At 55.3% G+C, this 24985-nt stretch overlaps 1 protein-coding gene across 4 annotated transcripts; it reads right to left on the minus strand.

The window, feature by feature from the left end:
* Positions 1 to 204: 204 nt before the first annotated feature.
* UBXN11 (UBX domain protein 11) lies at positions 205 to 23768 on the minus strand. Of its 4 annotated transcripts, none has more exons than XM_082612340.1 (16): positions 23719 to 23768; positions 19263 to 19368; positions 18488 to 18516; positions 17817 to 17912; positions 15060 to 15160; positions 14558 to 14612; positions 14014 to 14090; positions 11133 to 11241; positions 6405 to 6491; positions 3692 to 3906; positions 3314 to 3391; positions 2237 to 2354; positions 2011 to 2114; positions 714 to 787; positions 499 to 639; positions 205 to 418 (listed from the first exon to the last, which is right to left on the minus strand). In XM_082612340.1, exons 2-16 carry the CDS (start codon positions 19331 to 19333, stop codon positions 262 to 264), a joined length of 1512 nt encoding a protein of 503 aa, XP_082468466.1. In that variant the 5' UTR covers positions 19334 to 19368; positions 23719 to 23768; the 3' UTR covers positions 205 to 261. The 4 variants fall into 4 exon arrangements, with proteins under 4 accessions (XP_082468466.1, XP_082468467.1, XP_082468465.1 ...); XM_082612341.1 differs by having other exon boundaries at positions 714 to 763; positions 17817 to 17915; XM_082612339.1 differs by having other exon boundaries at positions 17817 to 17915.
* Between the last annotated feature and the right edge of the window lie 1217 nt (positions 23769 to 24985).

Genomic DNA, 24985 nt, shown 5'->3' on the forward strand with positions numbered 1-24985 from the left:
CACGTGTCTGTGCACAGGGATCCGCACACTGGCACATGAGGCGCTGGGCTGGGGCGTGCCCTCTCTCCCCTGGAGCAGCTTAGCCCTTCTGGGCAGAAAGAGGAACCTAGAGGACAAAGACCCAGCGGCCAGGCCCGCCAGCTGGGGCTCGAGTTACAGAGGGGTAGCTCAGCGCCGCCCCCTCCTCGGCGGAGCTAGTGCTGCTGGGCTGCCCTGCCAAGAGAGCCTCGCAGAGCAGCCGGTGTCGTCGGGATGGGCGCTTTATTCGGGGCCGGGGGCGGGCGGCGGAGCCCGGCGTACCCGAAGCAGCAGCGTGGCGTTGGGCACTAGGCCCGCGGCCTGCAGCGTGAGAGTGTCATTGTGGTAGACTGTGGGCGGGAACGTACTGAAGATCTCGAAGGTAGTGGCCTCCATGGCCCTGGGGACAGGGAAGAACGAATCAGGCCGGGTCGTGGGGCCAGAGCCCTGCTGCGGCCGCCAGCTGAGCCCTGCGCCCACCTGGCCTGTGCAAGTAGGGTGCGCACATCACCGACTGTGTCCTCCGGCCGCATCATCAGCAGGAAGGCCTGCTCACCATTCTCAGACTTGATGCGCAGCGAGGAGAGCGCGGGCGCGGGTGACCCCGGAGACTCCTGGCTCCTGCAGACCCAAAGGCCGTCAATACCCGCTGGTAGCCCAGTCCCAGGGTCCTCACCTCTCCACTCTGCCCTCACCTCTCACGCTCAGCAGCCAAGGCAGGTGTCTCCACCACAATCTCCTGGATCTGGACACGCAATGGGCAGCAGTTCTGGAAGGCATCGATGGAGTGGACAGAGCCCTGGGCCCTGCCAGTCACACTCTCCCCCCAACCCCTACAGGGGACTTCTCCTGACCAGGGAGGGATGAGACCAGTGAGCCAAAGGGGGAGGGAGTATTCTGTGTAAACGGGGGCCCAAGGAGAGGAAACAGAAGGGAAGCTTTGGAAGGTAGCCCCATCATTCCCTTCCCTCATTCTAGTGGGGAAGACAGAACCCCACACAGTGACCAGGCTGGGTGCCTAACCTAGCATGGGTCAGGGAAGGCTTCCCTGGGGAAATGACACCTGAGCTGTGACTGAAGGATGAAGAAATGGAATGGGGGGCAAGGATATCCCAGAGAGCATAGGTCAGGGAAGACTTCTGAGAAGAGGTGATACATTTGAGAAAGTGTCAGCATTCATGTGGCTGACGCTGGGAATCAGGTTGGACTGGAAGAAAGAAAAGGTTAGAGGTGGGAAGAGGACCAGAAAGGAATGACAGGCCTTACCTAAGAACCACTGGAGGGTTTCAACAGGGAAGAGCCAAGATCCAATTTGCATTTTTAAAAGAGCACAGAGGCTGCTGGGGGAGGATGGCTGGCAAGGCGGGAGTGGAGGTGGGAGGCCAGTGAGGGGCCACTGCAGTTGCCTGGGAGACACTCTGGAGCCTAGGCTAGGATGGCGGGCGGCGGGAATGGAGAGAAGAGATGGATTCGGGAGCGGTTCTGGGGATAGACAGATCTGACAGGACTTGGCCAGTGGTGAAAGCAGAGTCCTGGGAAAGGGGTTTGGTATCTTTCACAGGTGGAGACGAGGGAGGGGTAGCAGGATACTGAGTGAGGAGAGAGGATGATGAGTCCTGTGAAGGCCAGGAAGGTGTATTTTGGTCTGGACCTCAAGAGGGTGGCCTGAACTTGGGCTCACCCCCAGCCTAGACTCCCCTGACTTTCCCACTCTTACAGCCACACTCCTGCGTTGGCCAGCTGCTCTCCGGTCCCAGCTCAGAGAGACCAGGAGACAGTCTTGAGAGCTCACCAGCTCCATCGTTTCCAGGAGACAAGGGAACAGCTCTGAGGAACTCATCTCTCCATCCAGGCCATCCTCAGGGGCCCTCAAGCCTGAGCCTCTAGGTAAGCCGCTGCTCCGGTAGGCTGGGCCAGGGTTGATGGTAAAGCCCACCCCACCCCACCGCCCCACCGCCAATAAGGCTGGGGGAGCCAGGGCTGGCCTCTCACCTTCAGGGTGTCCCGGATGGGGCCTCGAATGTCAATCACCTCGCCTTGTCGGATCACAAATTTGGGCAGCCTGTTCAGAAACTTCTCGGCGGTCATCCTGGAGCCTGCAGAGAGGGCATTGGGAGCCTTGGCCAGGGCACAGACTGTGTGATGGTGGAGGAGGCTACCTGAAGCTTGCCCTGCACAGTGCCCCCACCCCCTGGCTCAGCCTCAGGGCCGAGCTCACCTGGGTGCTCCATCCTGTCCAAGGGCTTTCGAATCCTCTGCCAGCCTACCACTCGGCCCTCGCCTGGGAACAGGTCCAGCCCATTCTCTGGGTAGACCTGATTGCGCCGGTCACTCACCTGGCAAGAAGGAAGGGAAACAGCGGCTGACACAGCTCTTCAGCCCTGGGCTCCATGCCCACCCCTACTTGCCCAAACAGAGGCCCCAGGAATAGGCCCAAGGGATGGTCTGATGCAATCCCCATTTTACAGATGAGGAAACTAAGGCCCTGGGAAAGAGCAGGAGAGCTGCAGTTCATGCTGCTCCCACCCACCTGAGCCCTGTTCTTCCTGCAAGCTCCCCTCATCACTCCAGCTGGAGCCACAGTACTGACATCCTCCTCACAGAGTCCCTCTCGGGAGCAGACCAGGAGGGGCGGGATGAGGATGTTAGGAGAGGGCAAAGCCCTGCTTGGCATGAACTACCTCAAACACCCCTGGTCGTGACTTACGCTATTTTCCAAGCCATGGTGGCACACACTCCCTCACACGCCCTCACTGTGGAACTAACGCACCACCCTCTGGGACACGGCCTCATGTGCTCCCATCACAGCACCCTCATCTCGCTGCCGACTGCCCCCACAGCAGGGGGCTGGCTCCATCTCAAGTCCTTTAGTCCCAGCGTTTGCCCCCCAACGGCACTACCTTCCACCCCAACCAGGAGGCTCCAGGAGCCTCTGGGGGGAGCCAGGACACTTTTGTGTGGACTCCTCACGTTCCCCAGGCTGTCCAGGCGTCCTGAATGCTGGGGAGGAGGGGCAGTGATCCCACGCAGCTGAGGGCTTTGCTTTCAGGATGCCAGAAGGGGGCGCTGCCTGCTGTTCAGCTACATGCCTTCCCCACTGCTGATGCAGCAAGTATGGCCACGGCAGCCTCCCTGCTCCCTTCCCAGCCCTGTTTCAGGCTCACCCTCCTTCTGGAGGTCATCAGACTGGGGTCTCTGAGGTGGGGCAGTGTCCCTAGGTGATGCCCGAGGAAGCATTCCCACCCCCTCCAAAATCCCCACACTGGGAGTGAGTGGTTTGAGGAGAGCCCATCACCTTAAAGGGGACCCCGTCAGGGTACAGCCGCTGGAGCTCTGACGGGAAGAAGCCATCCAATATGTCTCGGAGGCAGCGCTGCAGGAGGAGAGGTAGGGTGAGGCCTGGCTGGACCTGTGCGGTGCCCTACACCCTGCTTCCTGTCTAGATGGCAGGCTCTGGGCCCCGGAATCATGGGGCCAATTACTCTCTGGATCAGACTCTGGAAACAGAGTCCCAGGACATGGTTGGGGGGTGGGGCGGTTCTGGAGGCTCTGCATGAGCCTGGGTGCTGGGGGTGAGCTGGGCCCATCATCTCCAACTAATGGTGAGCAGGGGGTGGGCCACCACAGTGGCTTGAGGGTGCACAGGCCTGTCTCCCCTCCCCGTCACTCCTACCTGTGTGGAGGGATCGTGGAAGGGCCGGAAGGGGCCATCGAACATCACGATGCCATTCCGGTAGAGCTTCAGTGGGATGGGCTCAAGGACACAGTGTGGCGCTCTGCTGGGCACTGGTGTCAGCTGGGTGTCACTGTCTACCGCCAGCTCACTGAGATCCTTCAGGCTAGCCAGCAGCCTGTCAAAGTCCACCTCGGGGGGTACCAGTGAGTCTCCTGGCAAAGAGGATTGACACCCATGAGCCTCTCTTCATGGCTGCTGTGTGCTCCAGATCCCTGGCTTCCACAGCCCCCTCCCATGCTGGGCAGGGGCCTTAGCATCTCTTTAAGTGACCACCTGGGGAGGAGGAAGGACAGCTAACACTAGATAATAATAATAGCTGTCTTTTAGTGAGCATTTACTTTGTGCTAGGGGTTTAACATCTATTATCCCATTCTTTCTTCATACCAACCCTATGCTGTAGGGACTATAAACATCCCCATTTTCCATATTAGGAAACTAAGGGTTAGAGGTTAATGGCTGGTCTAGGGACACACACAGTAAGTGGCTGGAGCGGGATCAGATCCCAGATCAGATGTGCCAGGCGCTGGGTGAGCAGCTGAAAGGCACAGTGCAGAGTTCCCAGCTGTCTGGGCTCAAATTCCAGCTCCTCCACTTCTACCTGTGTGACCTTGGTCAAGTCATTTAACACTCTGCACCACAGCATTCTCTTCTAGAAGGGGATCATGATAGGACCAGGATGGCTGTGAGGGTCCAAGATGACCACGTAAGAATTCCAACAAGTATCTATCTGTGTTAGTTATTGTTACCAGCTCTACCGTGCACAAATGGACCTCAGGCCAACCCAGAGGCCACGCAGCAGGGGTTATTTATCTCCATTTTACACCTGAGGAAACAGGCCCACAGAGATGAAAAATGATTTGCCTCAGGCCACTTTTGGCAAGTTAGAAGAGGGGATCGACTCTGGAGTCTGTTTTTCCCACCCATCTGCACCATCAGGAGAGAGAGGTGAGGGTCAGGACACCTGCTGGACAGAACAGACATGGGAGACCTTGAGCTGCACATGTATTTGGCCTCCTCTTCTGAAAAATGTGTTGTCCATAGAGCTATTTATAAGGTTCACGGGGTGCAGGTGGGGTGATGAGGAAGCCGAGACAGACGCCAGAGCAGAACGGATACAGGGCAGGTGGGATGCTGCTGGGGGACAGGCCAGGAGCTTGTTCTCAGTCCTGAAGGGATCTGGCCCCGAACTAAGTCATCTACTAGGGTGTAACCCTATAACACACTGGTGACTTTCTGGGCCTTCTTGGAAGCTGTTTTTCACCAGGACAGCCAGGCTGAGGCAGGATGTGGGTCAGGACTCTGGGGACCCAATTCCTTTCCCCACAGTGGTGCAGTGGCTGTACCGGGGAAGTACAGATGTGGGCGGCCCTGTTTCCTGTTGCCTTTGTGGCTGCTGAAACGGTAGGCCCCAGCTGGCCTTCCCTTCTCCCCTACATCTACTGCTGCAGGGGCTGCACCTGCGCCCCGCTCTTCCTGGGGTCCCCTGGAGTCCCTGAGAGTCCCAAGAAAAACTCACAGAACTTCCTGGATATCCCTGGTATGAGCCAGAACAATATCCAGACACTATTTTCCTTTAACAACTAACTAAGTACTTTCAGAACACCTAGGTAAACCTAAAAATAACAACAGAAAAGCTCATCACTTTCAACACCTGCCCCCATCCCTATATTCTTACAGATGGGAAAGTGAGGCCTAGAAAGTCACATGACTTGGCCAAGGCAGGCCACACAGCACAGCCAATAGGACGACTCAGATGTGCGCGCGGACTGCTAATCCACCTGCCTCCTGGGGCCTGGGCTTTTTCAAGGAGCTGAGGCGTCGACAGGGGAAGGGGCAGGTGGAAACCCAGGGAGGATGCCAAGAAGCAATGAAAGAGAAAAGAAAAGTTGGCCGAGAAAATCAGCCCCGAAGGCCCTCAGCCAGGGCTCGGGGGTGGAGAAGTGAAAGCAGGGTGGGGCTGGCAGGTATCAGATGCGACAGAATGGAGGTGAGACAAGGGGCCCGGGAGAAGGAACCACCGCTCTGGACAAACCAGGGCTAAGAGAATAAGGCAGGAAGAGCCTGGCATTGCCACCTCGCAGCCGGGAGTGCTCAACAGAAGCCTGGCCCCGTGCAGCCACAGCACATGGGATGAGGCAGGTCAGAGGTCAAGTGAGGCATTTCCTCTCTGAGCCGCAGCTTTCTTTTCCAGGGACTGGGTAGATAATAGAAATCTTCATCCTGCCCGCAAGATCCAGGGGTGAACTGACTGTGATGATGACTCAGCATTTACTATGTGCCAAGCACCAAGAGGCAGGTCTTCCTTCTCCCATTTTACAGATGAGGAAATTGGGCCTTGTAAGGTGACATGCCCTGGGTCACGCAGCTTGCAGGGCCCAGGTGACTCTAAGCCTCTGTCCTCAGTGACCACGCAGGCTGCCTCCCAGTGTTGGTTCTTCAGATACTGCTCACTGGGGTTCCTTTTCAAGGAGGGGTACAGTGCAGGGAGATCACCTCTGAGGCCTCATCCAACTTTTGAGAGCCCATGATTTTATTTAAAAGGGGAGTGAAGAGGTATGGAGATCAAGTCCAAGCTCCTTGGCCCAACTCCCAAAACCCTCAGAGCCCTGGCTCCCCACCCAGCCTGCCCTCAACAAGCTCCCCCACTCACTCTGAAGCCATACAGCCCGGGCTACCACTTCCAAGCTGTGTGACCCCGGGCACGTGGGCCAACATCTCTGGGCCTCAGCTTCCTCTTCTGTAAAATGAAGACAATAACAGCCCCACTTTACAGGGTTGCTGTGAGGCTCACAGGAAGTGCCTGGCAGACAGGGCTGTTGTTGTCACTAACACCCCACCCTCTTGATCATCACAGGGCTCAGGTGCTCTCTCACCACCTCCTTGGAGAAGCCTTGCCCGGAGCCCCTGCCCCTGAGCCTGGGCCTCTGTTCCTCCTGGGTTTCTGGAGCCCTTGGGCCCACTCCTGACCCTCATCACAGGCTGGTGTCATTTTGTTTGCTTATTGGTCTTTCCAGCTACACCGGTCACTCCTTGAACACAGACAAGAGCATCCAGCCCTGGGCCTGGCCCAGAGTGGGTGCTCAAGAAGCACTGGATCCGTCCCTCCACCCCACTACCCCGCCATCCAGCAAGGATGTCCGCAGCGCCCGTGCCCTGCCAGGCCCTGAGCAGCATGGCCACGCCCATGCCCAGAGTCCTGCCCTCCTCAGGCTCATACTTGAATGAAGGAGACAGGGTGACAAAGAGTGACAGTGGCATGTGTTAAGTGCCACCGTGGGGCTGCAGGGCCCAGAGGAGGGCCAGACCCTGCCCCTAGCGCAGGTGAGTGGTGAGCCTGCCCTGGGCTGGCCCCTCGCACCCTCACTGGGAGGACAACCTGCTGCCGTGAAATCCCGGCAGTGCCCGACGCGCCCCAGCAGGCCCGTCTAAGCACCGCAGGCGAAGGCTGTGAAAGGAAACAGACCCACTGTTTCCACACACCTGCACGCCAGGCCCTGCTCTGGGGACTTCACCTACATTCACTCTGCTCTTCAGAGGAGCCGGCGGGAAACGGGCTCTGAGAGTCTGGGCACCGCCAGGGCCACAGCCAGCCTGTGACTCGGCAGGAGCCGACTTCTCTGGCTCTTGCTTTGATCATCACGCTGCTTGTCCCCACCTCATCCTGTACAGAGGATCGTTCCAGCGGGCTCTGACCGTCCAGGCCAAGGACACCCAGGCAATGCCTGCCAATCACCTGCATGTGCACGTGCCCTGGCCTTCGGGCCTAGCCCTGTGCAGGCCCTCTGGAGCACAGCAGGGGCGGGGCAGTAAATGGTCATGGGCATCATTCACCGACCGCGTGTCAGCCTGAGAGAGGCTCCACGCGCTCCACGCTGGGGTATTCAGTGCTCTCAGTTCAGGGCCTAGGGGTCAATCGTACCATCTCCTCACTTCACAGAGAAGGATGTGGACCCAGAGGTGAGGCAGGTTCCCCACACAGGGTACGATCTGACCCAGGCCCCCCTCTTCAGCCAGAGCCTTTAAGGCTTTCACTGCAACGCAGAGCCCCTAACCACGCTCCCGTGGCAGCTGCAGGGCGGCACAGTGCCTGGCGCCGAGCAGGCACTCCACGCACATGTGCTAGAGCAGGTGGGGTTTGAGCTGAGCTTCCCAGGAGGGGAGAAAAGGGGGCAGGGCACTTGGGGGACACAGCACAGGCCCGAGATAGTGGGAGGGCGGGTGGGAGGAGTCCAGCCTGCCTGGGGTCTAGGTCAGGCCAGTTCCAGGGGCCCAAGGGCAGCCCAGGGACAGCCCATGGAGGAGTCAGCCTGGCTTCCTGAGCAGGGGAGGGAAGAGGCTCCCACACAGATGCCGGAGCCTGGGCTTGAGGAAAAGGGTTGGGGAGGTGGGTGCTGGGAGGGGGAGGGGGAGATGTAGAGAGAGGGCAGGGACTTGATGAGGGGTGGGGGGTGGATAAGGAGCTCAGAGGCGAAGGGGGGAGGAGGGCGGGAGCTCAGAGTTGGCTGGAGCTCTCAGCCCTGAGGCTCAACACCTGACCCGAAGGTGGTAGGACCAGAGCCGGAACTGTCCCTTTCATGTCTCCGCATACCCTGAAGCACCTGGCACAGGCATCCTGTTTGCTACTCAACATACTGGTGGGAAGGGGTGAATGATCGGGCCTGAGGCCAAGCCCTTGCAAGGCTTCCTCTCCCCTGAGCCCCTTCATGGGCCCAACTGACCCTCCTCCCTCAGAGTCCCAGGCTCTAGAATGTTTGAAGCAGCCCCAGTCTGCCTAATACAGACGCCCTGGCTCACCAATCCACTGGCCTGCTGTCCCAGGGCCTGTGGGGAGGGGTAGCAACAGAGGGAGATCCAGAGAAACAAGCCAGAGCATCAGGGTCAGCCAGAGGCTGGCTTCATGGACCCAAGGGCCCTAGGGGCAGGAGCAGGTTGACACGTGGGGACAAGGCCATAGGGAGAGGAAGGGAAAAAGCCAGGAAAGTGGAGGGGACAGTCCCAGGAGGAAAAGCTGCTAGAAATGAAAAACATGTTGTTCATCTGTCAGAAGAGCTAAACTGAGGCCCCTCCATGTTGAAGAATCAAAAGGCAAAAGAAGAAAAAGACACAAATCAGGAGCTTGCGGCCAGGCTTTATAACAAGTGGCTTTAGAACAGCCGTACTCTGAGCAAAAACAAACAACACAGAGCAGTTGGGAGCTGCTCTCTTTTTGGGAGGAGAGAGTAGAATCCACAGAACCAGGTCCAGAAACCAGCTGTCTGGTCTCACCCCTTCCCCAAAGGAGCAGGGAGGCCCCCACTGGCCAGAAGGAAGTCTGCCCTCCAACTAGTCAGCAAGGCCACATGAGGCCTGAGCCCAGCTCACCACACAGCGGTGGGGTGTGTGTGTGTGTGTGTGTGCGTGCGTGCGTGTGTGTGTCCATAGTGCTGGCAGGCCTCTGGCCCTAGACCCCAGGAAGGGGCGTTCTTACAGCTTCTGGCAGTTGCCTACCAGGGTCTCGCCTCTCACCCAGGGAGAACTTCCCATAGCACTCAGCCCAAGGTTCAGCTCCTGGCATGGCCCGGGTGCCATACAGCTCCCCAGCTTTGCCGTGTCCCAAAGGGGACATCTTCCCCGACAGCCGTGACCCCCAGGGTCATCCCAGGTCCCTCCCACCCCCTTCCTAATGTTCGAGCCATCGCCAAGGCCACGGATTCCCCTCCTAAGTCTCTCTGCTCTGCCCCTCTCACCAGCCCCACCAGTATCACCCTTATGCTGGGCATCATCTCATCTTCAGCCTGGATGACTGTAACCGTCTCCCAGTGGGCTCCCAGCCTTAAGTCTTGCCCCCTTCACTCAACAGTCTTCAGACTGCTTAAGTGCCTCAGTTTCCCCATCTGTAAAATGGAATAACCCCTGGCCCATGCCAAGTCTATTTGTGAAAATGCTTTAAAAGTGGCAAATATGGTGCAAATGGGAAGTGATGTTTTTGAAACAAGGGTGAGGGGGTTTTCCCCTGAGATTTAGGGGTATCTAGCCAATGTGCAGCAGGTGGGACTCTCATGTTTTCAGTCTGGGTTTTTACCCAGCAGGAAACTTATGAAGTTAAGAAAGTACAGTTGTCTTCCAAACAGTCCCCCGGGAGCCAAGCTCATGTTCCCATGAGACTGCCACTGCCTTCTGACCGTGGAAGACAATGAGAGCTCCCACTTGTGGGGCTGATGACATGCGAGGTCAGTGCTAGGTGCTGCGTCCAACCCACTGACTCCTAGTAACTCCATGGGAAAGAATACACACCCATCTACTGATGAGGAACTGGAGGCTCAGAGAACGGAACTCGAGTACCCAAGTCACACCTGGGCTAGGCGGTGGCGGTGAGGACCCAGGTGTGACCAACAGAGCCTGGAGAACTACCTTCCAGGCAACGACCTCCATTCTTTGAAGAGAATGGACCCAGCTTTCAGAAGTGGCCAGTTCTGGGACTTCCCTGGTGGCGCAGTGGTTAAGAATCTGCCTGCCAATGCAAAGGACACGGGTTCAATCCCTGGTCTGGGAAGATCTCACGTGCCGCGGAGCAACTAAGCCCATGTGCCACAACTACTGAGCCTGTGCTCTAGAATCTGCGAGCCACAACTACTGAGCCCGTGAGCCGCAACTACTGAAGCCCACCCGCCACAGAGCCCGTGCTCTGCAATAAGAGAAGCCACCACAATCAGAAGCCCACGCACCGCATCGAAGAGTAGCCCCCGCTCACCGCAATGCAACTAGAGAAAGCCCGCACACAGCAACGAAGACCCGATGCAGCCAAAAAAAAAAAGAAAAAAAAAGAAATATATATATTATATATATATATATAATATATATATATTATATATATAAAGGAAGTAGCCAGTTCTATGGCCCCAAATCTCTGGAGTGCATCCCTCGGGATATTAGCAGTTGAGTTAAAAATAAAACATGGTGGAGGCCCAGAGATGCAGGTAGATTTCAATAGTTTGCTACAAATGAACCTGGAAAGGGAGTCCACAGAGGGGGCCAAGCCCTTGGCCTGAGGGCCAGCTTCCAAAGCAGGGGGATTGCTTCTAAAGGCCACAGCTTTTGAATATGTGACATTTTGTAAACTATGGTGCCTGAGACAAATGAGGTCTTGTTACGTTTTGTATCCCTGGGTCCCTGGAGCCTTAGAAAGATGAGCAAGCAGAGCCTAGGGTTAGGTGGTCAGGGATGGAGGCTGAGGCCTTTCCCTCCTGCCCCTGTGTCAGTGGCAAGCTGTGGGAGGCCTTGGGGCACCTTGTGCTGGGAGGAGGGGCATGAATGAGCTGGCCTCTGGACAGCTGTGGGCCATCGGGAGCTGTAGGGGAATTCCCTTTGCAGGAGGGGCCGGGGTGGACCCCGCCTCTACCTGGCTTCCAGAACTTCTTGGCTGTCATCCAGTCCCTCTCACCATCCTCCGAGTCCTCCTCATGCATGGGCTCGCCCACCCACTGCAGGCCGTAGTCACCGAGGAACCGCTGTGGGGAGAGAAGAGGGAGATGTAGGAGGCACTGTCAGCTCAGCCCCTTCCAGGGGAAAAGGCGGCATCAGCCCAGCCCCCAGCCTCAGGCCTCAGCTCCCAGCTGACTGGATGGGGCGATAGGCCTGGGGGTCTTGGCCACTTCCTGGCTGTGGCCTTGGGAAGCCACCTCACCTCCCAGAGCCTCAGGCTTCTCCTTGTAAAATGAACCTTGTGAGGACTCACTAAGGTAATTCACGTCATGTCCTTAGCACAGGGCCTGGCACAAGTAGGAACTCGCTTAAGTCAGCCATTATGGCAGCGGGGAGCCATGTGGGTCTGGCCCAAGTGGGAGGAGAGGAAGGGACACCTGCTCTGCAGGTCTGAGAGGACATGTCCACCCACATGTCCCACATGTGGCCTCTCTAGGGCTGGCCGCCCAGCGCCTTTGCCACAGGAAAACTGAGTTGTCTATGCTTCCTGTTGCTGCTTCCTCACCTCCACTCCTTCCCTCAACCCACTCCAGCCCGGCCTCCATCTCCACAACTGACTGCAACTGCTAACAAGCAGCCATCAGCAACCTGCCCGCTGCCTACCTAACCCAGCGAGCACACTTCTGCCTTCATCTCTTTTTTTTTTTTTTTTTTCTTTTTGTGGCACATGGGCCTCTCACTGCTGTGGCCTCTCCTGTTGCGGAGCACAGGCTCCGGACGCGCAGGCTCAGCGGCCATGGCTCACGGGCCCAGCCGCTCCGCGGCATGCGGGATCTTCCCGAACCGGGGCACGAACCCGCGTTCCCTGCATCGGCAGGCGGACTCTCAACCACTGCGCCACCAGGGAAGCCCTGCCTTCATCTCTTGCAGCATATGTTCTTCTTTTTCAGTTTCAAATTTCTAGCCATCTACACTTAGATGTCCAATAGTCATCTCAAAATGAACTTGGCCCAAACAGTCATGACTCCCTGCCCCCACTCCCAAACCTCTTTCCCTTCAGCCTTGCGGGCTGTCAATGGCACCCCCTCCACCTGGGCCTCATCCGTGACCCGATCCTCTCCCTGCCCTCCAGGGCCCACAAGGCCTGTGGCACCGGCTCCAAGGCAGACTTGAGTCCATCCACTCTGCTCCCTCTCCCCTAGTTCAAGCCGTGGTCATCTCCCTCCTGGACAACTCAAACTGCGCGTCTACCTGCGTTCCCCCACCCGCTCCTCTACCTGAAACCTTCCTATGGTTTCCCATTCTTGAGGATTCTGTTCCCGCCCCCGCCCCGCCCCCCTGGGATGTGGTCCCTATGGTCTCTTCTCCTTCTCCCTTTCGCTCCCCACAACTCCCAGCCACAAGCCAAGTCTACATGGCGGGAGGTGGAGGCTTTCATCTCTTCAGCCTGGATTCTCCTTTCCTGGTCCCCTCTTCATCCTCTAGATCTCCTGCCCAGTGTCACCCCGCAGCAACCTGTCCACTGACTAACCCAGCGGGCACACTTCAGACTTCAAATCTTGTAACATATGTTCTTCCTTTTCCATTTCAAATTTCTAGCCATCTACACTTAGATGTCCAACAGGCATCTCACAATGAACTTGGCCCAAACAGTCATGCCTCCCTGCTCCCACCTCCCAAGGCAGGGAGTGGCTCACATCCCAGCTAGTCTCTAATATGTTACCCTTTTAAATATTTCACCATACTTCGTACTTGTGTCTCTTCCTGTGTACTTGTTTATGTGTGTCCCCTCTAGACTGTCAGCGCCATGAAGGCAGGGACCTGTCTGCATCCCAGTGCCTGGCAGGGTGCCGGGCGCACAGGAGATACTTTGTCTGAGTTTGCTAAATTAATGAAGCAACAAATGTGTGAACAACGTGAACGTGGGAGCCCCAATACCCTCTGCCCTGAGGGGGCAGCCCTCACTCCTGTGGCAGCTGCTCAGAGAAGCCCCACGGGCTGCCGGCAGTCCTAGCAGGCCGCTCAGGGAGCAGCTGTTTACCCACAGCCCCGGGTATGAACAGGCCTGGGTGGGAAGGGCCCTCAGCTGCAGCTGCTGCTTGGGGGTTTGCATCTGTAGTCTTAAATTAGGTTGGGGCTTTGGAAACCAACTCGGTGTGGAGAGGGAGAGGCTAGACCCCAGGAGGAGCTTCTGGTGGGGCCGGTGAGGCAGAGGGGGGCCCTGAGGATGTATGCATGCCTAGGACCCTCCCTTGAGCCTGGGGTCCCTCCAGCTCAAGCCTTGCTGTGTGAACGAGGGCAAGAAAGGTGACACTGGGTGAGTGAGATGCCACATCCAGAGGCAGGGAATGGCCATGACCAACGCAGTAAACACGCATGGTCAGGCCCCTGCCAGGTCCTGGGCATGCAGCAACGAACAGGAGGAAAGTGGTCCCTCCCTCCTTCCCTCGTGGAGTTCACGGTCCCCAGAAGAAGAGAGATGTGGAGCACCTGCCCTGGTCACAGGTGAAGGGGGTCCCCTGGGAAAGGGCTCCCGCCTTGACTTGAGACCGAGGATCAGTGAAAACTCGCCAGGGGAAGGTAGAAAAAGAAATTTCAGGTAGAAGGAACAACACGGACCAAGGTCCTGAGGTGGGAAAGAGCTTGATGTGGTCAAAGAAGCAGAGGCAGGTCCCCGTGGCTGGAGGGGAGAGTAGTTCAAGACGACACTGAGGAAGGGGGAGGGGCTAGCCCAAGCCTGAAATGGGGTGGGGGGTGCCCCGGGCCCCTGTGTGGGATGTGTGGTGAGGGGACCCCAGAGAGGTGGGCTCTGACTCGGTCCCTGGGGGCAGACAGCCCTGGGCCGGCACCTCCCTCACCTCCATCTCCCCGACCTGCCGCTGCAGCTGCGCGCATCTGGTCTCCAGCTCCTCCTGCCGCTGAGAGGTCACCGTGCCTTCAGGAAAAGACGGGGAGGGGTGTCAGAGCCCCCCGCACGGAGGCTGCCAGGCCACTTCTGGCCATGACAAGAGCTTTGGCCTGAGGGTCATCTGGAGAAGCTGCTTCACGGAACTCAAGGGATCCCCGGAGAAGCACCTCTTGGCCTCTCGCCCTGACCTTGAGAGGGGACGCCCTGACTCTCGGGAGGCCGCCAGCCCACCGAGCGAGGCTCCTGACGGGGCTGCCTTTCCTCCAGGCTTTGGCTGGCAGGCCCTGTGCCCAGGGCTGGGCTAGGGCTGCGCTCAGGGGACTCAGTCCCACACAGAAGGGCACCGCCCTGAGTGTCACAGCTCCTCTCTGGGCTCCATTGCCCAGAGTCCACCACAGGACTCAGCTTGATGCTCTTGGAGCCCTGATACCCAGAGGTCGCCGGCCCAGGGGGTACAAAGGGGGGCTGACCAGCCCACAGAGACGGCCTCTTACCCTGGTGCTCCTGGAGGGTCTCCACCAGCTCCTCCAAGGCCCGTATCTTCCGATCCTGCAGCAACGAGACAGGAGGGGAGCAGACCTGGTGGTTCCCAGAGCCCAAGGGAGCCCCCTCCAGATGGGAAGACCCGGCTTAAAGCCCCTGCCCCACTCTGGCACTGCTCCGGTGCTCAGATGGCCCTTGTGGTCCCACTGAGGTGGGGGCAGGGCGTGGGCACCCCCAAGTGCCCAGCACTCAGCAGCCACTGCCGCCACCCAATCTGAGGTCTACGGGCCTTGCTCAGACGTGGAGAAGACCCCTAGCCTCTCTGCTCAGGTCACAGGGACCCAGGTCAGTCCCAGGCCAGACCCGGCCCTCCAGTTGGGCGGTTTGGTCAGGGAGATTGTTCTAGAACCCATCCACCATGGCCTATTGCAATAGTAGCTTCACTGGCCTCCCCAGCCCAGGCCCTTCCACCCCTCAGACCAGACCCTGGCCCTCTCCCCACTGGGGCCCCACCTTGGAGAGCATCTCATCCTCCTGGGCCTTCACCTGCCGCTCCAGATCCTGCACTTTCCTCGCCATGGTGGCCATCAACTCCGAGTCGTGGTACACAGGGACTGCCAACCAGACAAAGTCCTAGAGCCCGGGCCTTGAGCTGAGGCTGAGGTATGGGGGTCCAGGGGAGGGGAGAGGGAGCGGGCTCCCCAGCAGCGGAAATAAGGGTGGTAACAACAGGTGCCACCGAGATAATGGGGACAGTTCTACACACTTTTCATATGTCAGCTTTTCTGAGGAAATGAACTGTTTTGGGAAACTGAGGCACAGAGATTCTGTAATGCACCGAAGATGTATATACGAGGGAGTGGTACAACATACGGGTTACATCACCTTGAAACACTGTCAAAAAGTTCACCCTTAAAGCAACTATACTCCAATAAATATTAAAAAAAAAAAAAGCTCACTCTCAGTTGAATCACACCTCTAATCTCACCCCTAATTCACAGGAAATACGGTGGATAGAGGAGCAAGTTAAACAGCACGGGACAAATCACTACGGGGGACATCCTGCGGGACAAGTAGCCTGGACTCTTCAAAAAGTGTCATTTTTTAAAAGAGGCAGGGATTCTGCTCTAAAGAAGTATAACAATCAAATGCAGTGCATGACCCTCAATTAGAACCTAAATCGGTGGTGGTGGGGGGGAAGCTATGAGAGATATTTTGGAACACTGGGATGTTAGAGAGTTACTGGATTGTTCATATTCTTAGGTGTGATCACAGCATCGTGGTTATGTACTTCCTTTTACTCCTAGAAGATGCAAAGGGAAGTAATTAGAGCTGAAATGTCATGATATCTGCAACTGATTTCTAAATGGCTCATCCAAAAAATACACTTGTGTTCATAACATATGTGTATATGGATAGAAAGCAAGTATGGCAAGATGTCACTAACTGTTGAACCTAGGCTGAGGACGTATGGGTGTTTGCTGTACTATTATTTCAACTTTTCTGTTTGCTGACAAATTTTCAAATTAAAACATTTGTGAAAGAAAACAAGAGAGACACATGGGAAGAAACAGGCCCCCTTCTTCCCCTGGATGTTGTCTCTCTCTGTGTGAAGCCGGAAATGCAGCTGTAACCACGTGACCATGTGGAGCTGACAGGCCCAAGGATGGTTCAGTGGAAAGGTGGAGAAACCTGAACTTCTGACAATGTCTTTGAGCTGTCTCCCTAGGACTTCTTGGTCTGTGGGATAATAAAGTCCCCTGATGTTCTTTGGTTGAATCAGGGTTTTCGTTGACTTTAGTCAAAAGCTTCTTAACTGATATATAGACATTTGGAAACTGTCAGCACACGGATGACAGCACGTGTTTGAGGCAGAGTTGAGAGAGAGAGGCGATCCCAGGCAGGAGGAACATCACACGGAAAAGCTGGAGCTGGCAGAGATCCGAGAGGGAAGAGCCTAGGAGGCAGGAGGACGGCAGGGAGGCCAAGAGCCCGGGGTGTTCTGAGAAGAGGGAGCGGGGAGCTGTGTGGAATGTTTCCCTGCAGAGAAGTGAGACAGGACAGGCAAGTCCTTGACTGTGAGCTTGGCAGGGGCAGCCCCCGGCTGAGAGTGGGCTGAGGGGTGGTGGCGGGGGAGACCGGAGGGACCTGGGGAACAGCCAGTTGCCGTGGTTGCTGTTGAAAGTGTCCCCCCTGAGGTGATGGAGATCCTGGCTTTGGGACCGAACGGCTGTGGGGCCGGGCTCTTCCGGTCTCCTTTTCCACCTCAACCCCTCCCTACCTGTAGAGCGGAGGGGGCATTCGGTGGAGGATCAGAGACCGAGAGACAGAAACGGAGACAGAGAGACAGGAAGCTGCTTACCCAAGATATCACAGCTAGTGGAAAACTCTCACCTCATCCCCAGCTCCCCCAGACCCCCAGCTCAGACCCTGCCCCTGCCCAGTGCACCACACAGCTCACCCTGCCGGCCCATGCGTCCCCTGCGCCCAGGACTGCTCAGTCCTACCTCCTCTGGGAAGCCGCCCCAGTGAGCCCCATCTTACTTTGGGCACCTCCACAATTGCAGTGTTGCCACAGCCCTTTGCGGATGGTGTGGGTCAGGCTAGGGGGACCGTCTAGGGGACTTGGGCCTTGTCCAGAGCCCTGTGGAAGCACGAAGCAGATGCCCGGAGGCTGAGCTTCACCCCCAGGCCCTTCATTCCTCTTGGACCCTGAATCCTAGAGCCACTGACATCACTCCTGATGGGGATTCCAGCCAGGTGTACTCCAGAGGTGCCAGCCACAGCCTGCCCTGGGGCTTTTTTGTTTTGTTTTGTTTTTTTGTTTTTTTGGGGTTTTTTGCGGTATGCGGGCCTCTCACTGTTGTGGCCTCTCCCGTTGCGGAGCACAGGCTCCGGTCGCACAGGCTCAGCGGCCATGGCTCACGGGCCCAGCCACTCCACGGCATGTGGGATCCTCCCGGACCGGGGCACGAACCCGTGTCCCCTGCATCGGCAGGCCGACTCCCAACCACTGCGCCACCAGGGAAGCCCCGCCCTGGGGCTTTGCCAGACCTCCTGAGCTAACGGCCAGACCTTTGTGTGGCTTTACGCCAAGCCAGGCTCTGAACAGGTCTGGGGTGCAGGCCCAGGGCCACAGTCAGCCAGGAGTAGAAGCTGCGGCCTCAGGCCCAGCAGGTGGGAGAAGGTGCCATGCCTCTCAGGGCCTCCCTTTCCCCAGGGCCTCTCCTGCTGCCAGGGACACAGACCCCTTTGGGCCTCTGCACTCACCTTGCCTACTCACAGGGGCACTTATGCCACCATAGCAGGAAGGAACAGAGATCCTTTCTTCTGAGCCGTGCGCGTCATTCAGCATGTCCACCTCATCTTCTGCAGACAGGGATGCCCAGGTCACTGCTCTGGGGCTGAAGCCCATGCGAAACGGGGGCCCTGGGCCCTGGTCAAGATGAAGCAGCCTGTTCTCTGTCCCCCCAGCATATGAGGATGGAAAACTTGGGATGCTGGAGAGCAAGGATCCAACCAGAACAGGCCTCTTCTTGGAGTTCTCCCAACCTGGCTCCCTGGGGGGACCTGGGTGGCCAATGCCAGCACCACGGTGGGGGCTAAAGGAGGGCTGGGATGCGAAGGTCTGAGCCTGCAGGAGGCAGGGCAGCAACATGAGGACTGGCTTCAGGGAGAAAAGGCTGTAACGGGCTGCAGGTGGCTGTCGGAGAAGGAGGGCTGGGGTCTGCCCCCTCATGGCCCACCCCACGGTGAGTGGAGGGGTTCAAATGTTAGTGAGGACATCTCCACTAAGGGTGTGGGGTGTCCAAATCCGAGAGCTGCAGACAGCACTGCAGCTGGCCAGCCACTCTGGCTGATGGGAGTTCATCACGCTCTTTCTCTCCATCCGCCCAGCCGCAAGGACATGAGGAGGACACGAGGGCAGAGCCCACACTCACCATTTCCGTAAATTTTTATCCCTCGCCTCCTGGGAATGGGGCAGGAAGGAGAAGGAAGACAGACAAGTCAGGACCCCCTGGATTGCCTTCGGGGGAGGCTCTGGCACCAGGTCCCCCATCAATCCTAAAGAAGGTGTCTCCTGAGGACATCCACCCCCAAATCCCATCCCGGCCCAGGGATGAGCCAAGGGGCAGGCTTTAGGGTGTCCGACTCCTCCCAACAAAGAAGGATGGTGAAGAGCTGAAGGGCAGAGCCTTGGAGAGAAGATTACAAGAGTCTCCAAGCCCAGGAGCCCAGCCCCAGCTCTGCTCTGAAATGGCTGCAGGACCCCTGGCCTGTCACTTAACCTCTCTGGACTTCCTTGGCCATGATGCAAATGACTCAAAGTGGGCTTCAGAAGAGCAAGGAGAGAGGTAAAAAATGCTTTGAAAAGATGAAACTGATAGATGGACAAACAGGATTCTCTTCACTGAGAGCCCAGCATGTGGCCGGGCCTGGAACAGGTGGGCCATCAGTGTTTGAAGAACTAATTCATGACCAGTGAATAAACAGAGGGATGCCGAGCCACCTCACTAAATGGCACAGCCCAGTGTGTGCTTAGACACGTGGAGAGCCTCCCAGAAGAAGGTTCGAGAAAGATAAGGTGATCAGAGAGAGATACATAACTTCTTATCGTTTTCCTCAGGACACTAGGAGTCAATCTCCTAGTCCACGGGAGGGGGTGGGAGGAGGCAGGGGCATGGACACAAAGATCCCATGAGGCCGGCTCCTTACCCCGGATTCACAGGCTCCGAATGCAGAGGCACTCGCCGGGTCTTGCCAAGGGAGGCCAAAGGTGAGCTCATAATTCTACTTCTAGTCTCTAGCTGTCAGGAACTCCCTGAGAAGAAAGAAGTCAGCCCTTGGGGACAGTCACTCAGGACCAGGCAGCGGCCTGAAACTTCCTCTGCCCTGGCTACTTTTCCCAGGAGGGAGCACTGTCCAGGGAGCGGCACCCCTCACTTCTTCCCACTGCCTCTGCAGAAGCTTCTGGAGGCAGCCTGGCCTCAGGGTCCCAATGCGTGATGTCCACCTGCTCCGCTGGATATCCAGCTCTCTGCTCTGCTCTTGGAGGTCTCTGGCCTAGCAGTGCTTGGGAAAGGGTGATGCGGGTAGGATGGGGTGCAGAGGTGGGCCGGAAGACTGGGACTTCCCCAGACTTCAAGCCCTGGCACAAGACTACCAAGCAGACCTGGGGCTTTTGTCATCACACCCAGGTGTCTCCTCCCCTCCTACCAGAACCAGGTGCCACCTCCAACTTCTCAGAGCCAGAGAGGGGCAACCCCAAGGCAGGATTCTACCAAGACACCACCTGCGTGGCAGGGAGGTCAAGAGCCCAGACCCTGGATAGGTTCTGCCATTCCAGTATAGCCTGTGCCTCAGTTTCCTTTAGCGTAAAGTGGGGATGGTAATAGTACCAGCCAGGTAGGGGTAACACACATAAAGCACCTAGCCCAGTGAAACGCTCAAAGGAATTACTTAAAAATGTGAATTGTGGCTGCTGCTGTTATTGGCACATAGAAGGCCCTCATAAATGTTGATTTCCCTTCCTTTCCTCTTCCTTCTGGAAGGATGAATGAACATCAGGGATGCAATTAACAGTCACTGCTCTATTCAGTGAATTAAATATCACGTGGCTAATATCTAGAAATCGAAGAATCAAATGACCTCCATCAGGGCCTGAATCAACTCTTTCGTTCCACTTTGGAAATGTGTGGCACTGGCCTCCACCAGCCCCTGAATCTGCTCAGCAAGGGGACCTGCATCACCAGGAGGCAGCTCCCTTGGTCTTAATTCTGGAGTTTGGGACTCATGCCCCGCCCCTTTCTCAGAGGTGCCCTCCAAGGACAAGGCCAGAGTTTCCTGATCCCCATCATCCAGCATCCAGCCTCCCAAACCTGCCCCCGGCCTGCCTGGTTCCTGCCGTCTTGTCCGGGCATCCTCAGGGTATGTGTGGCCAAGTGTGACAGCCCCTGTGGCTCCCTTCACCAGTCTCCATACACTGCCAGAGGAATCTTCTTAAACCCAAAGCTAACATGTCACTTCCCTGCTCAATACTCCCAGTGGCTCCTTCTTACCCACAGAAAAAAAATTAAAAATTCCTTAACATGGATGATCTAGTTGCTGCCTGTGTCTCCGGACCTCACCCATCATCACCCACGGTCCCCCCGCATCCCACCCTCCACTTGAGCCACTCTGAACTGTCGGCCCTGAAATGCACCAGGGCTTTCTTTGCACACATGGCTCCTCAGGCCTGGAACCCCATCTCCCGAAATGGTCTCCCCACTCCTACCCACACCCTTCCCTTGGCTGGCTAACTCCTTTTCTTTTTTTTCTTTGCTTTTATTTGTTCTTTAGTTATATTTTAACTTTTTACTTTAAAATTATTATAGATTCACAGGAAATTAGGACCATAGTAGAGTGGTCTGGTGTATCCTTCACAGTTTTCCCCAATAGTCACATTTTACATGACTATTGTACACAGTATCAAAATCAGGAAATTGACATTGTATAATCTGTGTTATCATTCTATGCCATTTCATCCCCTGTATAGATTCTGTGTAACCACCACTGCCATCAATATATGTACAGAGGACTTCCCTGGTGGTGCAGTGGTTAAGAATCTGCCTGCTAATGCAGGGGACACAGGTTCAAGCCCTGGTCTGGGAAGATCCCACATGCTGTGGAGCAACTTAAGCCCATGTGCCACAACTACTGAGCCCACATGCCACAACTACTGAAGCCTGTGTGCCTAGAGCCCATGCTCCACAACAAGAGGAGCCACCACAATGAGAAGATCACGCGCCGCAACGAAGAGTAGCCCCCACTCGCCGCAACTAGAGAAAGCCTGCACACAGCAACGAAGACCCAACGCAGCCAAAAATAAATAAATTTATATTAAAAAACGATATGTACAGAACTATTCCATCACCACAAAGATCTCCCTTGTGCTACTCCTTTAGCATCACACTCATCCTCCTCCTCACCACTATCCCTAACCCCTGGCAACCACTACTCTGTTTCCCACCTCTATAACTTTCTTACTTCAAGAATGTTAGGGGCCTCCCTGGTGGCGCAGTGGTTGAGAGTCCGCCTGCCGATGCAGGGGATACGGGTTCGTGCCCCGGTCTGGGAGGATCCCATATGCCGCGGAGCGGCTGGGCCCGTGAGCCATGGCCGCTGGGCCTGCGCGTCCGGAGCCTGTGCTCCGCAACGGGAGAGGCCACAACAGTGAGAGGCCCGCATATCGCAAAAAGAAAAAAAAAAAAAAAAAAAAAAAAAAAAAGAATGTTATATAAATGGGATCAAATAGCATGTGACCTTTTAAAAAAAAACAGCTTTATTGAAGTATAATTCACACACTTAACTCTTTTGAAGTATACAATTCACTGGTTCTTAGTATATTCATAAATTCAGAGTTATGAAACCACCATCACCATCAGTTTTGGAACATTTTCATCACACTAAAAAGCCCCAGGCACTGTGCCTTTAGTAGCGAAAACTACCCTGCATGAACTCCCACCAGACCTGATTATCCCTCCTTTCTCCAAATTCTCATCACCATAATGACCCCTCAAAAGAAACTGGTCAAAAAGACAGAAATTAATAAGCATTGGCAAGGATGAGGGGAAATTGGAACCTTTGTTGGAATGTAAAATGGTGCAGCTGCTGTAGAAAACAGTCTAGCAGTTCCTCTAAAGGATAAACAGAGTCATCTTATGGCCTCCATGCCTAGTTATATACCCAAGAGGAATGAAAACTTACATCCACACAAAAATTTGTATATTTGTTCATAAGCAGCATTACTCATAATAGCCAAAAAATGGAAACAACCCAAGTGTTCATCAACCAGTGAATGGATAAACAAATGTGGTATACCCTTACAATGGAATATTATTTGGCAACAAAAAAGGAATGAAATACATACTACAATGTGAATGGACCTTGAAAACATTATGCCAAGGGAAAGAAGTCAGTCACAAAAGACCACCAGTTGTTATGATTCCATTTATATGAAATGTTCAGAATGGGCAAATCCATAGAGACAAAGTAGGTTAGTGGTTGCCTAGGGTAGGAGGTGCTTAAGTGAGATGGGAAGGGTGTGGGTGGACTGCTAAAGGGTACAGGGTTTCCTTTCGGGCTGATGAAAATGTTCTAAAACTGATTGTGGTGAGGGCTGCACAACTCTATGAATATACTAAAAACAATTGAAATTTACATTTTAAAGGGGTGAAGTATATAGTATGTGAATTATATCTCAATAAAGCTATCATAGGAAAGAAAAGGACCTGGTCTCCAAACCAAAACCAACATCTTCCCTCAAAATAAGCTCCTCCCACTTCCCCCTTCTTAATGGGACCCCATCATCCAAGCACAAAAATTTTCCCTCCTTCTTTCCCTCTTAATCCCATCAGTTACCAAATCCTGCAGGTTAAACTCTGCAAGTCTCTCACACATAGCTCCTCCTCTCCATGACCACTGTTGGCCATCCTAGTGGGACTCTCACTGCCCTTCTTTGGGGCTGTCACAATGGCCCCAAACTGACTTCCCCATTCCAGTCTCACTCCAGGCCAATCCAACACACTGTCTCCAGATCCATTTTCCCATGGATTATAGGAGACCCGTGAGGACGACGATTGTATCTTCCTATCAGCCTGGGGACTCCTGAGCGCAGGGCTGTGTCTCCTCCCTCAGACCGGGGACCCTGAGGACAAAGCCACGTCTACTCCCTTCACTTTGGAGTCTTCCTGGGAGGACTGTGTCTTCCCCCTCAAGCCAGAGGCTGCTAAAGGTTAGGCTGTCTGCCCCTTCAGACTCAAGCTTTGAGAGGAAAGCTCTGTGTTATGCCTCTACATCTTTGGGAGTCAAATTTATCCCCCCACAGGTCCCAGTGCTCTCCAGCGCCGACAAGGTCCAGCAGGCTGTACGCCTTCAACCCCTAAATCCCCAGCTGGAAGCGCTCACCACGTGACTTCTACCATCAGTCCCGCCCTAGGAGCTGCGTCACCGCCCCCCTGCCTCCACACGTAGCCATGGTAGGCGGGGGCCCGAATCTGCTCCCAGGGAGCGGGGCGGGGGTCAGCTGGGGGAGCCGGGCCGCGGGTCTCGCGTGTCCTCGAGGCTCTCGGGGTGAGGGCCGTAGCCTGTGTGGGGAGCTCTATGGGCAGAAAGGTCTAGGGCTGTGACTCACCACGCAGGGCTGCAGAGCCGTCCGCGGCGCCGCCATCTTGTTGTTACACGGTTTCCCAGGCGACCAGGACCCGTGCGCTTCTCATTGGCTAATTCGAGGGGTGTCCCTGAGCAACCATCAGGCAGCAAAGGCGGGTACAGCGGTCTGTGCTCGAATTCTATTGGCCCACGGAGTCTAAATTCATCGCTGGATACTGTAAATCCCAAAATCCACCGCTCTGAGCGGACTCGGGTTCCGGAGAAATGGAGGGCCTGTTCATGTCACCCCAAGGCACAGAAAGCAAAGAACCTGGGATTAGATACACGAAGCTGCTGGAAGCCTCTGGACCTGAATGTGTAATCCCGACAATGCCACTGTTTTGCTAGATTGATTTGGGGAGAAATTACATTTATCCCTCTGTTTTTTCATCTGATCAGTACAGTACTAAGGGGGCAGTTCTTTTAAGCATGAATGGAAATGATGCAAGTACTTAATAAATGTTTCTTAAATCTGAATTTCTCTGCTAACTTCTTGACCAAACGGCGCCCTGAAGGGACGCTCATATTCTATTACCTTTGTGTAAAAATTTGGGTGAGACTCCCCCTGCCTTTGGATAAGACACTTTGTGTGATTTGGGGTGAAACACTTCCCCTCCTGAGCCTCACATGAAAAAATAAGGTTTTGGATTAAAGCAACTAGAGATAGTTTAGTTAAGAGCATGGACTTAGGCCTCTGGAGTCGTGGATCCTGACTTGTGTGTCCTTGGGCAAGTTACCTTAATTTCTTCTGTAAAGTGGGGATAATACCCACTCCCACAGAGTTGCCATAAGAATTAAATGAGATAATGCATACAGAGTACCTGTCACAATACCGATACAGAATAAGTTTTCAAAACATTTCCTGCTTTTAACTAGCATTATCATTATCTCAGTCTTCCAGCTGTGATCTGGGTGTCTATGATTTCTGGCACCCACTTCCTTATGCCTTGGCTTAACCACCAAAGCCCTTTCTCTGCGTGTCTCAAACTGCACTTACTAATATTTTCCATTTGACTTTCTCATCTACTGCATTTAGGGCAGGGCAGGCTCCTTGAGGCATTCTTTACACACCAATTGAAGACTGAAGGAAGCTACCGATTAATGTGTCTTGCAAGTGCCAGATGCCAAAATTATGAGCTTTACAGATGAAAACTGAAGCTCAGAGAAGTAAAGTGACTTACTCAAGACTATGCAGGTAGAAGGCAGAAAAGTGGATGCAAACTCAGAACTGTCTGCCTCCAGAATCTGTG

This window comes from Mesoplodon mirus (assembly GCF_964341445.2).
Source record: "Mesoplodon mirus genome assembly, chromosome: 3".
NCBI lineage: Eukaryota > Metazoa > Chordata > Mammalia > Artiodactyla > Ziphiidae > Mesoplodon > Mesoplodon mirus.